The 16,325-nt window shown below is 30.0% G+C and overlaps 1 protein-coding gene across 1 annotated transcript; it reads left to right on the plus strand.

The window, feature by feature from the left end:
- Positions 1-6,898: 6,898 nt before the first annotated feature.
- On the plus strand, positions 6,899-11,549 carry LOC129317510 (uncharacterized). Its single transcript, XM_054961825.1, has 3 exons — positions 6,899-7,521; positions 11,058-11,326; positions 11,453-11,549. The coding sequence occupies exons 1-3, from the start codon at positions 7,252-7,254 to the stop codon at positions 11,547-11,549; spliced, it is 636 nt and encodes a 211-aa protein (XP_054817800.1). The 5' UTR covers positions 6,899-7,251.
- Positions 11,550-16,325: the final 4,776 nt, after the last annotated feature.

The following is a 16,325-nucleotide window of genomic DNA, read 5'->3' on the forward strand; positions in this document are numbered from 1 at the left end:
TAAGGTAATATTATTTAAGGGACTTAATGTATTATTATTTATGTATATTTATATCACTTTTATAGCTTTTTAGGCAGCAAAATTATTGGCAAAAAAAAAGCTGCAAAATTAAATATTAAATTATTTAAGAGGCCTAATGCTTAATTAAAAAAAATCAATGACTAGTTATATAGGACATTGGACATAAACAAGTAATAAATTGTTAATAAAAATGTATAATTAACATTAGTATTTAATTGAAAAAATAATGATCGATTATATGAAGTATAAGTAAATATTTTTTGAAATCTAAGACGACAGTCTTAATGGCTGTCGCACACGCCTGATTATACGTAATAATAAAATATTGTGGGGCAGTATTTTACGCGTTTTCTTTGTCTTTTTGTTGAGAAAATTGTCATTGACTGCTTCATTCTATTAAAAATAATGTCATGATTATCATATATCATATATCATATATCATATAAAATCGTTTCTCTTAGATAATAAAATAGTGATAGTGACACACGTTTTACATAGTAAACTAATAATGTGGGGAAATATTTTACATCTCTTTTTGTCTTTTTGTTAAGAAAATGTCGCTGCATATTATTTTATTCTATTAAAAATAATTTGTCATAATATATTATCATATCAAACAAAATGATCTCTCTTTGATGACTTCGAATTTGTGTGTTGGCCTTGTCAACACCTAATCCAGTACACCAAACCGGGGAAAACTACTCATCTTTTCGCCCCTAAAAGGCTATTAGAGATTCATTATTATATTATTAAGTGTGATTTGAGTAGTATTAAACGGATTAGAAGAAAGACTCGTCTTATTATGATGCTTTAAAATATTTTTATTTGAATTTATATTAAATTTAACATGAATGAAATAGATTCAATTAGTCAAGACACTTAACTTTTTTAAAATATTGATTTTTTAAAATTACAAATTCACATTTTTTTTTGTGGCTACGGAAAAAAGAAAGTGACATCTCACATGAAAGCAAACTGAATATGCATATTAATTTGATCATATCTGAGCGTAATGAAAATAACAATCAATGGGAAATTGCATACCCAGTAAAAGTCAACGAAATTGTATTCAAATAATTATGTGAGGTAAGATCTATTGAAATATTAATTTGAATAATTTTAAGAAAAAATTAGAATTAGCATTGTGCAAGATATGAAGCCCCAAAAATAAAATATTTACAGCTTTGTGATTAGGGTAACGCCTTATTATAAGTTATACAGATAAAAATATATTTTGATCATTAAAAAAAGTAGGATACTGCAATCAACTAAGATTTGAATTATAATATTTGTGCACATAATAATTTAGTTGGAAGATCCAAAGATGTGTACATTTTTTCTTAAATATCTCACCAGAGATAATTCCTGTTATCGATGCAATCTACTTCTTGTGCTCAACAAAAAGAAGTGCGAAGCTGTTTTTTTTCTTTTTCTTTTTTTTTTGAGAATTATAAATACAGATCACTATGACAAGTTATTTATTGTAAAAGACCTTAATTTTTTACATTAATTAAGATCATCTCTTGCAAAAAAGCAAAACATGCATGCAATGATCAAAATGCCTTTCAACATTTTTTCATTTTAGCTTAGATAATTTTTTATTGATTAGGATTTTATTTTTTCTAGTTCATTAAAAAGACAAAAAATATAAAAATACAAAAAAATAATCCTTTTTAAGATTATATTTTCAAAAAAAATAATAACATAAAGAATATAAATAAATTTAATTGGTCTTCAAAATAAATTTTGAAAATAAAAAATATACCTTGCTTAAATCTTGAAAATTTTTTATTAAATTATCTCAACAATTCAGAAACAATAGGAATCAAATTGTTGAGAGTTAAATTTTTTAAAAAATGAGAAGACATTCTTGGTCCATTCAAAATCAAATTTTCCTCCTTAACTAATTTCTAAAAATTACCTTTCAAAAAAAATTTCTTTAAACATAAAAAAATATATTTAGATCAGCGTCTCACTCAGGCCTTGTCTCCTTTCCACTGCACAGAGAGGAAGCAAAGAAACGCCAGTCACGCAAAACACTTTCAGCCAGAGATGAAAGAGCAGAGGAAAGCAGACTCGCGTACGAGAGACGAACGAGCAGAACACAGCAGAGCAAGAAGAGGGAACACACAAGCAGCCTTCTAGTCTTCTAATCCCTCATGCAAGCCTCGGAAGAGGGATTCACTACGCAGAGGTAAAGGGAGGGGAAGTTGGAAATAAAGGAGAAAAAATCGAGAGCTAGGTTTGAGAGACTGAAGTCTAAGGGGTGGAGACCAAAGATTTGAGGGAGATTTTTGAAGATTGTTGAAAGAGAGAAAGAAGAGAGCAGAGTTCGACGGGAGAGGCAAAGTCAAAGAGAGGGAACCGAGAGGGGGTGAGAGAGAGAGAGATTGAGGGAGATTTCTAGGGAGGGAAAGAGATCTAAAGAGAGAACAAAGAATGAGAGTAGAGGATGTTGAGCGATTGAGGCATTCAAAAGGAGAAGCGATTAGAGATTAAGAGCTAGTGGGGAGCGATTCAGAATTCACAGAAGCAAAGCACGACGCAGCTGAAGAGGTAGACCGGAAGACACTTATCTCTGTTGAAAGGTTTGAAGCTAATTTTGAGCTTTGATTTAATGTAAATTTTGATTTCTAGATAGCATCCATCTTGTACTATTAGACTTTGGATTAATTTTAAGACGCATAAAATGAACCATAGACATATGGTTTAGCAGAAAATTTTTTTCTTTCTTCACCCATGAGAACGATGTCTACCTTAGCAACACCATGAAATTTTTGTTAGCTGAGGGTGTGAATTGATCTGGATGGATATTTGGGTATTAAGGATTCAAGAGAAGCTTGTTTTTGTATAGATCTGTTAGCACACCTATAAGGTGTATGACAAATGCCTATGAGAAAAATGTTGTTGATTGATAAGAGGAATTTTTGGATTTTCCTAGTCATTTTTTTGGCTAAAAAATGATGAAATCGTTTGATTGGATTTAGTCTTGGCTTATTCCCGTTATAAGTGTGATCATTGGTTGATTAAGAGTTGTGTAATTAATCATGTTCATTAAATTTTTAATATATATTGAATGTCCTTGATGTTTGATTAATTCTATAACCTAAATTGTGAAGAACATGTGATGATTGTTGTTAAAAGGGGGGATGCTAAATAAAATTTATGCTTGCTATTCGATTTGACTTCATCTAATTTAAACGCATATTCCCATCCTGGTTTTCTCTTAAATAAAGTTGCTGATATTGTTTGATAGTACTTGATTTGAGTCTTGGTTAAAATGCCTATTATCAGTATGATTGTGGTTCTCCATGTAATCCAGGTCAAGTTGCTATAGTTAATCATTTTCAGCAAGCCTTTAACATGTAATACATGTAGGTGGAAACTCCAAATGAAAATCTGACTTGCTATCCTAAATGTTTGATCGAATTTGGGCATTAGACTATCACGTTTTTGACTCTAAAACAAGTAAGAAATTGCTGTATTTGTTCTTCAAAGAAAAGAGATTTCAAATATTGCCTGCTGTACTAATTAGTTCGAACTCATTGTTGGCATATTCCTATCATGTTTTGGCCAAGGACAGTGAAGAAATTGATGTGGTAGTTGTTTAAGAAAAAGAGAGACTTACAATAACTGTTTTTTGTTTGTGGCAATAATTTGTTGGAACTGATTTTTGGATATATTTCTGCCATAGTTTTGTCTTAAATAGGGAAGGAAGTTGTTGTGATTGTTAGACTAGGTGTTGAATTGGATTTAAAAGAAATTCTCTTAGCATGAAAGAGCATACTAATATATAGGGGTATGGTTTTCATCTGTGTATTAGCCCAAGGGTCCTTTATTTATCCATAATATTATTATACTCATATATACCTTATGGTACTTTCTATTATGATTGTGTGCACGATTCCAATTATTATGACGAGCTTGAGGGGAGAGAGTTTGATTCGTATTACAATTGAAATCCAATTAAAAAAAGAAAATGAAATGAATAAGAGAATTTCTTTTTAATTATTTACATGCTGTGTGAGATTTTAAGAATTTTTCAAGCATTTAAAATGATTTCATATCATATAAATCAATAGAATTTCACAAGATATGGGAATCCAAATTATTCATATTAATATGGGTTTCAATGGGCCATCATTAAAATTAAATTTTCTTTTTTTATAATTTAAATTAATAAAATATTTAAATCTCGTGCGAGATTTCAAGAATCTTCACAGAGTCTTAAATTAATTGCATCATCGTGTATGATAATAAGTCTTTACAGATTTCACGATTAATAATTTATATAGTAAATAAATAAATAGATTTTGTAAATAATAATATAATCAACATTTTATTAAAAAATTAGTTAATTAAATTAATAATAACCATTAGATCTTTTAGTCATATTAAATTTTTAAATTTCATAGACCTCTAGGATAATCATATTATCATGAGTCAATAGGACTCTGCAGATATAACAATTAAGTTTTTTTAAAAAAATATTTAAATTACATACATACATAATAAGATATAAGTTAAAATATAAAATATTTTTAAAAAATATTATTTAATCTTTTGAGGATTTTGAATCTCCACAGATATTTAGGATAATCGTATTACCGTATAAGTCAATAAGGCTTTGCTGGTATGATGATTAAGAGTCTTTTAAAAAATATATATGTATGCACATGCTAAAAAATAATTATTAACACTTAAAAATATAAGTAATTAAATTAAGTTGTTAAACTCTTTTATCGTGTGAGATTTTTGAATCATCATAGATATTTAGAATAATTATATTATCGTATGAGCCAATAAAGCTCTGCAGGTATAGCAGTTAAATTTTTAATAATAAAAAATTAAAAAATAATTTAAAACTCTTTTCTTTTCTTTATTTCAAAAATTAAAAATTGAGAAAATAATTGACATTAAATTACTTTTTGTAATTTAAAACATGCATATCAAAATTTCAGAAAATTATTTTATTTGCAAAATGGTGGAATTATTTTTAATTAATTTCTCTTCCAAAAATATTTTTACCAACAAACTTACCCAAACTATATAAACTTTAATCCCTATTGCAGGGTACGTAGGTCTCAGAGTCTGATTCTGAGTCAAGTCCTCCCTTATAAATAAATAAATATTCCTCAGTTAATTATTATCATTTTTTATCAAACATATAAATAAGAAGGGATAATTAAAAGAACTTTAAAACTATGTTAATTTAGTATAATTAACTTTAGGTAACCGTTCTCACCAACGGGTGATGTAGGGTGCCTAACACCTTCCTCATATTTAATAGACTCTCGAACTTATTTTTAATTTTGCAAACCATCCTTTTTTTTCTTTAAATGATTTTTAAAACTTTTCTCAAAATTTTAGTTGCAATTCCTACTCAGCTGGTTTTTGCTCTAAAGGTTGGAAAATTCACTCTCCCATACCGTCCGCGTCACATTCTTGGGTGCAATAATTATGATTAATGCAAGTTTAGTTGAGAACTCGAAATCAATTTCATGAAGCAATTTATATTTGAAGACTTTCCCAACCTCACTGTGTCAGTTTCAGTTTCATTCTAATAATTAAAGCTATGGATTGCTCCGTCTTCTTGCTACTGTTAACAACTTTTTGTTTAATGGAAACCAATTAAGGTATATTTATATATCTTCTCAAACACCACATTTGCTCTCATTTAATTTGACTACTTAAGATTTTTGTTCTAATTTTCTATATATTACCTTTATTTTCTGGTTAATGTATTATCTTTTGGCAGAACTTTGAAGTTTTGATGCTCACAGTATGAATCTGTATTGCGTTTTGCAAGGACAATTACGTCAAGGCATTTTCAAAATGAAAACATGTGTGTTTTTTTTTTTTTAAATATTTCCTTTCAAATTAAGGGATTCTATGAAAGGTTACGTTTATAATTCTAAAAATCAGAAATGTCATGTATCTCTAATTTCTAAAAACATATTTGGAAGATTATAAAATCACAGAAGTGGCAATCACCACTAGGTAAAAGAAAGTATGTATTAACTTAAGAAAACTCTACATGTTAAAATGATATTTTTTATTAAAAAAATTATTTTAAATAACCATTCATTTTAAAATTGAAGCTATGTTGGTCCATGAAATAATGTAGAAAAATGAATTTTTGATTAAAGTGGTATGATATGACATGAAAGAGACATCACTTTAAACAATTTCAAAGTATCACTTCAAACCATATTAAAGATTTTTTATTATATTTTTAAATAATTTTAACATCAACTCAACTTGTATTCAAAAATTAAATAGGTTAGGATGAATATTAAATCAAATTGAAAATGCAACCCACATTTTGATGTCATTTTCAAAAATTATACTCTCTTTAATTCATTATATAAAACATCAATAACTGCTCCAATAAACATCTTTTGAAAAAGAAATAATAAATAAAGTGTGTGTATAGTTGAAGAATTATAAAAGCAATTCAATATCGTATATTTTTTTTACTAATTAATAAGCAAATATTTAAAAAAAAATGTCTCATACTAGAGGGAGAGTAAAAGATAATTAATATTTTAGACAAATTAATGCAAAAATAAAAATTCTGAAATATCAAATAATTGTTCCTTTACAGAAGTAAAAAAGTCAGATTCCCTTTAACTTTAACTTTTAATGAAGAGGAAGAAAAAAAACTCAGCATAGCAGCAACCTTCGTCAATGAATGAGATGAAAGGAAGAACCTTACTTGCCAAGGACAGTCGACGGGAAGTAGATCCGGTGACGGAAATCTCAGATCTGGTGGAGATGGTGGAGATCGAGACGTGACTATAACGTGGAGAAACCACTGCTCAAGAAACTACACTTTCATCTCAGACCTCGGTGCTTCAACGTGGAAATGTTGGCAACCATAGAACGGATTAATCTTTGTAATTGTGAAGTAGAATCAATTTTTCACTATCAGACTGGGATTGAAGCTCAAACTCCAACATTTCAATACCTTAAAGAATTAATTTGAAAAAATGTGCAAGATTGAAATTTGTCTTCTCTACTCATATCTGTCAAGGCCTTCCAGAGTTATCTAATGTATCCATATCTGACTGTGAGGAGTTGGAGGCAATTTTTTTAGGGAATGAAGAGTCTGACAAGAATGCATCCATAACTGAAACTTGTCTGCTAAAATTGAGGAGATTGGAAATCAAAAAGTGCAACAAGCTGAAATTCATTTTATTTTTCATTATCAATCATGCTACTACCTCAATGCTTCCACAACTAAGTACCCTGACTATATCAGATTCTTCTCAGGTGGAAGAAATTTTCAAGTTCTCTAATATTGAAGATCATGACATTGACAGTGAAAGGGAGATTGTGTTCCCAAACTTGAAACATATAACACTTGAGAAGCTTCCAAGACTTGTTAATGTTTGCCAAGGGTTTAAGATGCACCCAGGGGAGTTTATAAGAGTTGACGTCTATGAATGCCCAAAATTTACGTCAATTATGAGAGCAACTATTGATTGGAATGGAAAGGTAACTAACATTCTAAACTTGCGATTCTCAATTTTTCTTTTTCCATGCTGCAAATCTTGCCTTTGTATTGTTTTGCAATATTGATTCAATTGATGTTAGGTGAATATTTAATGCTTCAATTTTTTTAAAAAAAGTTTTGTTATCTTTTAATTTTTGGTTCATTTAAGCTAAATGACCCTGCTTTATTGAATTCATTCCTTTTTCACGCATATGGAGTAGATATCAGCATACATATCAGTTCAAAAACAATCTTGCGTTATTCTTTTTATGTATCTATGCTAAAGCATGTTTTATTTTCTTTTTTGTAATATACTTCGCACACTATTATGTACACACACACACATGCGCGCAACAAGCCAAAAGAACTACGGTTTAGTTTATCAGCTAGTAACTATTTAAGTGACAATCAATGATAGTTCTAACAATAGAAGCTAAACACTAGAAAAATTTGATATACTCAATGCATTACACATTTCCATGATTTAACATGATTGGAGTATAATAAATGACAAATCAAATAAATGACTAAAACAGCTTATATTCCTACATATAGATTTTAGCAACCAAATTAAGGAATTACATCTTACATTCTCTTCACTTTGATTTGTAATAATCACGTAACTGTAGTGAAACATGAAGAAACATTTGATTGAATAAAATAGAGACACAGATGTTAAATGAATACAAATCTGAAGTCTCATCTGGTGTGTGAAGATAATGGTTAACTTGATGTTGTTTAATTTTTCTTATCTTTTCAAGAAACTGAATAAATACTTTTCCCCTTCCTTTTACCTTTGTTATATACAGAGAATTGCAAGGTATTATAAGTTGAGATACGGAGAATTAAATAATAATGAAGCTCCCAATCTTTCACTCTCTGTTATAATTACTAGAAAGCAGCTTGTTATTCAAAGTTCTACTGTTGTTGAAGACACATTTGAAGTCATCGGTGATGATGACCAAGAAGAAATTGAGAACTCAAAATGTTGAGATCTGAACAACAAATGCTAGGAGGTCTTGTTCCCACACAAGTTTGATCTTCCAATATCTACATTCCTTGAAAATGATTCGATGCAAAAAGTTAAAGTTTTTATTCTCAATAAGCACCATTGTCAATAATGACCTTCCAAATCTGAGTTCCCTAATCTTATCTGATTGTGAGGAATTGGAGGTGATTTTTGGACATAGTAATGAACATGATGCCAGCTACAATGACAAAATTGGACTTTCAAACTTGAGGAAGATATGTCTTCATAATTTGCCAATTTTATCAATGTTTGTCAAGGGATGCAGATTCAGGTGCAACTAAGTGACATCAGTATAGAGAAACTGCCCCAAATTTCTTGATTCAAGTTTGGGACCAGCTCTTCAACAATGGAAACAATATCGGTAAGAATGAACGTTACATAATATATTGATTAGAGTCTTAAAAATGAGAATGAATAATATGTAGATTAGAATTATATATCATTCTGCTCGCTACAATTTTATATATAAATTAAATAGGGAATTTATAAGTTTCAAAGAGATGCAAGGACATGAAGAACAAAAACAGCATATACTTGATTGATGTACACAACTAGATTTTATTTAAATTTAGGAGGATTTAGTAACTGGTGAAGGAGAACAAAATTTGTCATTTTATTGAATAATACATGATAAGGAGGTAAAGGAAGCTCTTAAGAAAATGGTAAATGGTAGAGCCAACGGACCTGATTGTATATCTATCGAAGCGTGGAAATGTTTAGGTGAAGAAGGGGTGAGATGGTTAACTAAGTTATTTAATGTGATTTTACGGTCCAAGAAAATGCCTGATGAGTGAAGGAGAAGTACATTAATTTCCTATTTATAAAAATAAAGGAGATATTCAGAATTGTACTAACTATAAAGGGATTAAACTCATGAGCCACATAATGAAATTATGGGAGAAAGTAATTGAGCACAGGTTGAGATTGGAGACAAGTATTTCTGAGAATCAATTTGGTTTTATGCCAGGTAGATCAACTACAGAGGCGATTTATCTACTAAGGGGATTAATGGAAAAGTATCGTTGTAAAGATAAAGATCTACACATGATTTTTATTGATTTGAAAAAAACTTATGACCGTATACCAAGAGAAGTGCTTTGGAAAGCGTTGGAAAAAAAAGGAATATGGATTGCTTATATTAAAGCCATACAAGATATGTATGAGGGGGTAAAAACTAGTATAAGAACACCTAGTGGTCAAACAAAGGATTTTTCTATAAAGATTGGACTACATCAGGGATCATCTCTGAGTCCTTATTTGTTCAACTTGATTTTAAATGTTTTGACGGAACATATTCAAGAGGAAATCTCGAAATGTATGCTTTTCGTGGATAATATATTTCTTATAGCAGAAACAAAAGAAAAGGTTAATTGCAAAACTGAGTTATGGAGGAGGACATTAGAGTCGAAAGGTTTTCGTCTGAGTAGAAGTAAGACAGAATATTTATATTGTAAATTTGGTAAAGGAATATTCGATAATAATTTGGAAGTGAAATTGGGAGATCAAATTATATCTCAAGTGGAAAAGTTTAGATATTTGGGGAGCCATTATTCAAAATAATGGCGAAATCAGTGGAGATATTTCACATAGAATTCAAGCTGGGTGGTTTAATTAGAGAAAAGCTAAAGGAGTTATTTGCGACCGTAAGGTGCTAATAAACTTAAAAGAAAGTTTTATCACACTGCTATCAGACCGGCAATGTTATATAGTAGTGAATGCTGGGCTCTAACAGGACAGCAAGAGCATAAAGTTGGAGTAGCAGAGATGAGAATGTTACGATGGATGTGCAGACATACACGTAAAGATAAAATTCGAAATGAGCACGTACGCGAAAAAGTGAGGGTGGCACCTATTGAGGAAAAAATGGTAGAAAATCGGTTGAGATGGTTTGGGCATGTACAAAGAAGACCAAGGGAGGCACCGGTGAGAAGAGTGGAACATATAACTTTGAGTCCGATTAAGAGAGGTAGAGGAAGGCCTAAGAAAACATTCTTGGAAGTTGTTGAACGCGATCTCTTAATTAATAATATTCCTAAAAGCTTGATAAATGATAGAGCACAATGGCCTCTTGCAATCCATGTAGCCGACCCCACTTAATAGGATAAAGGCTTGTTGTTGTTGTTGTTGTTAGGAGTATGATTAATGAAAATATAGAACATGCGTGACTTCATTCCATGTTCCTTTAATTTTTATTTTCTACAGATATTCTTGTTTTAAAATTTTCATGCACAGTTATTCACAAAATATTTTGATAGAAAGTTATTTTATAGTAAAATAAATTAATTATAAATCGATTTTTTATACCAATTATAAATTGAATTTTGTTTGTCATGTAATCACACATTGATATAAACACATTTGAATATCTGTATAAAGTTTTCTCGATATTCATGAATTTCTGTTTCCAATATATTAGTTTTTCAATTTTTTAAATCCAAGTATAAATAAAATATTTTAGTATTAAGTTTGATTGGTGTGAATAATTTTTTTTTCTTTTGTTAATTGAAGTTGCAGGTCCCCCAAGCTTCTATAGAAAATTCAGATTTCCAGACTGCAACAGATGTAGAAGGACAATTATCTATAAATGAAGAAAAAGGGATGATCTTGACCTCAAGAGTAGAACGTATGTCTCTGAAGGATTCAGGGAGCCTCATGTCTTTATGGGAGGGTCCCATTCTCATCAGCTTCCAAACTCTGAAGGACTTATATGTAAATGGATGCAAGAAATTGAAGTGTATCTTTCCCGGCACTGTCATCAAAAGCCTACCATGTTTGTGGTATGTACATATTGAAGAATGTGAAGAGTTGGAGGAAATAATGTCATCAGAGCCTCTCTTTCCAAATGCCTCCTCTTCTTCCTTATGCTTCCCAAAACTTCAAAGCCTTTATGCAATTAAATGCAGGAAGTTGAAGTGGCTCTTCCCCTCTCTGCCCTCTAGACAATGCTATCAGGTAGAGGGACTTTTCAAATGTGAAGTTGAAATCCAAGAGGAAAAGTGAAATCTCGACAATAACCTACTTCCAGAGCTGCTATATCTTATAGTTGAGGATTGCCCCATGTTCTCTGAAACCACACTCGCTGCTCTTCAAAGCACCACACTCAGGTATGAATATTTTTACTATCCACACTTGCCCATATTTGACAGCATAGGATCTTCTTTGTTTCCTTGATATTTTCTATTTTCTTCTCTCGTGATTTCCTTCTATATTTAAGCACCTTGAAATTTTTGCATTGCATAGCTTACACCTTTTTTTTCCCCTTATTTTGAATTTATTTATACATCATCTCCTCAATCGTTCATCCATTTTCTTTTCAAACAGATGCGGTTGATCTATAAGTTTGGGAGAATGGCACCTAAGGCATCCAAATAACAAAAAAAAAAAAAAAAATTGCACCTAAAGCCAAATACATTATGAATTTATTCTGCAAGCCCAAAGCCTTAGATGTTAATATGTTTTCTAGTAAAATACCTATTTGCCCCTCATTTGAAATGTACAAGTTTCTCAGTATGTACAACATAATGTCTATTTGTAATGTGACAATGTCCATAAATTAACAACACAATATCCATTTTCTTTTTAAAAAGATGTCATTAATTGATATACTTCCTCTGGATCACAATATTTATTATTGTTAACTAATTTATGGTTTACAAAAAATACTTGTTAAAGCCTCATTTTTTAAAAAATATCTACATGTTTCCATTTATTCGCTTGAGTTTTCTAGCCACAACTGCATAATTTTTAAATGTGGAGCATTTAAAGACAAGGAATTTTTTTTTTTTTTAAAAAAAAAGCAAGGGTATAAATGGGGAACAAAATATAAAATTTACCTAATATTTTATATTTTAGATTAAGAAATGCTTCTAGAAAATGACTTATATTATAGTCTCGAGGGAGTATAAGTTTTGGCACTATGAACCGTTGCTAACAGATGCGTTCTGCATATTTTCCTCTGACACTCATTCTTTATTATGGTCAATGTCAATTATAAACTGACTTTGAGACTAATTTTCTCGTATTTTTGTACAGGCCATTACGATTGCAGTGAGGCTTCAGATGATCATGACAATCATTTCTCTTACTATTACAGATGAGGATATGAATGTGATAATGCAATTAGGCCTTGCTATGTATAGGCCTTGTAAGATTGTATTTTGCCTCTGTTTAATGTAATTTAGTATCTGGGGATTGCAATGCGTGATAGCTTTACAACATTCATTTTGACATAAAGATACATTGTATTCATGTTGGAATAACGTTTCTAGGTGAAAATTGAAGGTGACATTCTTATTATCAATGTATTTAATTTAAAACAAAAGTTTAAATATGTTTTTTTTTTGTAAACATGCTTAATTGTTTTTTTCTTAAGTGTCTTCTTTCTTACACATCCAACCAATAGCATAGATTTGGAATTCATTCCTTTTTAATACTCATGAATTACATCGTTATTGGCATCATTATAATTTGTTGATATAATCAACGTTATATAGTAAAAATCACACACACACACACACATATATATATATATATTCATTGACATTATTTCAATTCTTTGAAATAATTTAAATTATGTACATGTATGATTTATTTGAACTGTTATATTTCTTACCAAATTTCTTATGATTACTTTATATGTCAAATATCAAACTATCAATCCTAAGTATTTTAATTGAAAATGCTGATTTCATCTTAATTAGTCATCATCCATGCAACGCATGGTATTTGAATTTAGTTATATGCACACACACTAGAAGGTATTTTCATGTATGTCATTTTTTAAATGCTTTGCTTCATTATGTTCCTGCATAACCAAAATAATACTTCATAAATTTTTAATTAACACCTATTTTTGGCCCAAAAAAAAAAAATTAACACCTATGTGCCTATATATGTCACGTATGTATCAATCTACTTCCTCTGGTTCCTATTGTCACGTATGTATCAATCTACTTCCTCTGGTTCCTATTGTAGGGCATCTTCTAGAATTTTTTAATTCTTAATCTATATAAGGCACTTGATGAAATATTAATTATGATTTTTCAACATTATTTATATTTAAATTTATTAACTAAGGGAAATAATGTGATGCAAATTTTAAAAACTTTTATTTAAATAAGGGTTAAATTCAAATTTGTTCTATTTTTAAATAAAGTTAATAACTTAACCACCTCTTTTTAATTCTAATAAGATAATTAGATGTGTTTTATAATAGAAATCAGATTAAAAAAAGAGAGTATGTGGTGCCCATCATTTTTGGACTTAATGACAGCTTCAACATTGTTCCACGTTTCGTGTCCTCTGTCAAGTGGCTTCTTGAAAGTATGATTAATTATACGGCCCAAATTAATTATACATTACAAGGAACGTATAACTCAGAGCTGAATTAATATATATTTAATATTCCTATGAAGTCGATTGAATAGAAACAACACCAATTTATATGCAGAACAGGATCCTCTGCTTCTGGTTTTGCTGTATTTCAACAAACTTAAACAGCGTAGATCGAATTTAAATGATTTAGATATGTAAACTGAAAGACAGTAATACGAAGAAAGAAACACGCCCGCTGGCCACAAGCCATGGTGTCCATGAAACATAAATATGCTGCTAAACAGATCAACAATAACAACAACGAAAATCAAAGAGATCAATAAACGGAGTATAATGTGATAAAGCCAAAAATATAAAGAACAGAGTTGGACACTGTAACAGAGGACAACAATATACTACTGGGCTTAGCAACTTACACAATCAAGCATCTCCACAAGCTCCTAAGAACTGAAAATGCCTAGCCCCAAAACTCCATCTCCAAGCCTCCGATTCACTTTTCAAAAGTCACGGACATTGCTCACTAGAAGATGAAGAACAGATAGTGATGAATAACCTTTTATTATCATAGGCTTGTGATGAAGTTACAATTGAGTAATTAATGACTAACAAGTTACCCAAATTTGTTCGGAATAAGAACAAAAAATACAACTACATAGAAAATACAAAGCCGCACCTTTCAAGAAGAAGAATTGAAGAACAGTAGAACACTCGATAATTAGATATTACAATACGATATCAAAGCTGAGCAAAATTACAAGCCGTAAAGCCCTAGTCTTGGCAATGGAAAGCCCATAATTTCATAAGACTTGTATGGTTGGAGGTAATAATCTGATAATTTTTCTTTTTAATAATGATATGATAATTTTATATTTTGCACTAACTGAAAAGGAGACCTCGTCCACTTCAATTTCTTTTGAAATAGTTTACATCAACTAAATGAGTTCTTATACCGTCAACTAATTAAATAAAAACTCATTGAACATTTTCTTTTTGAGCTAAGACTGAGAATGAAGGCAAGAAGGTTAAAGAGATTGACATGTTGTGAGCTTTAAAAATAAATGTTATTTGGTTAAAATTAATGGAAAGGTGCTAGATAGTTCATTTTTCATAATAAAAGCTACCAAATGCTACAAAAAAAATTTATGACTAAATTTTATTTGTTAAAGTGGAGTGCCATGTGTCATTTCAGTCAAAAAATTATGGGCCCCACATGAAAAGTTAATATTAGTTAAATGAAAATTAACATAGGTTGCTAGATGCTCCATTTTTTTAAAGTTAAGAATTTATTTTATATCACATTATAGTATAGACTACCTAATACTCTTGAAAAAATAATTAATGGCCAAATTTATATTTTTACCATTTTTTATATAAAAAAACTTTATAGTACCTAGCACTCTTGAAAAAAAAAAAGTTCAAGAGCAAACATTAGAATCAAAGGATATAATCAATGAGGGATCATAGTCCTATCTATCACTGTTGTAAGGGTCCCATGCATATGTCATGTTAAAAGAAAACAATATAATTAATAGATCACTCACATGAGGGCCCCATGCTCTTCAAAAATAATTAAGAGAAAATATACCTTATTTATCAATAAGAGAAAATATACCTTATTTATCAATGCATTGTGCCTATCGCTTCTCAAAAACAGTGTGGGAGAAAAATAAACTTTAACCCCTAAATTTAAAATAGTTTAAATTTTTTGAAGAAACTTTAATATGTATGTGTGGATTTATATATATATATATATAAACCATCATGAAAAACTTTGGAAAGAAAACAAAAATGCATAGAGACAAGAAAAAGGTTGTTGTTGCTGCCTTATTATGGTAAACCTATTATGATCTGTACATTTTAATTTATATTAAAAAATAACAAAAATAAACTACATTCTCACATACTTAAGTATTCTACCAAATAAATTTATGGTCATGATCACTCCATTCTTTTCCATTACTATTGATTACAATCCTTTCCATTACCTATCATTACAATCCTTTTCATTACCTCATTTTCATGAACCAAACGGGACCAAAGTTCTCCCTTCATGATGTTATTTTGAAGGTGCCGATAACTGTTTCTGCAAGTTTGCATTACGCGCGACTCTGGACTTGTTTCAATGGGCGTTTTTTTTTTTTTCATTCCTTGTCTGCTGGGTTGTTTATGTTTATTATGTGCTGGCCCAATTTCTTAATTGGGCTTTTATGTTGCACTGACCTTTTTATTTAAAAAAGTTGGACTTTGCCAAAAACAAACAAACAAAACCAAAAGATAGATGGATTCATGTTATGCAAGTTCTTATGGTGCCTTAAGCTTTTATTTTTTAATTATAGTTGTTTATCTTCTATATTTATTTGGTTTATAGAAGAATTTAGATTATTGTTCAATTATATTGTTCTACTTTTTGAAGTGTTATTATTAACGAAATTTTTTGTCTTG

The sequence above is a fragment of the Prosopis cineraria genome, unplaced genomic scaffold, assembly GCF_029017545.1.
Source record: "Prosopis cineraria cultivar Desert tree isolate PC_DT_omini unplaced genomic scaffold, ASM2901754v1 PC8, whole genome shotgun sequence".
In the NCBI taxonomy this organism is placed as follows: domain Eukaryota; kingdom Viridiplantae; phylum Streptophyta; class Magnoliopsida; order Fabales; family Fabaceae; genus Prosopis; species Prosopis cineraria.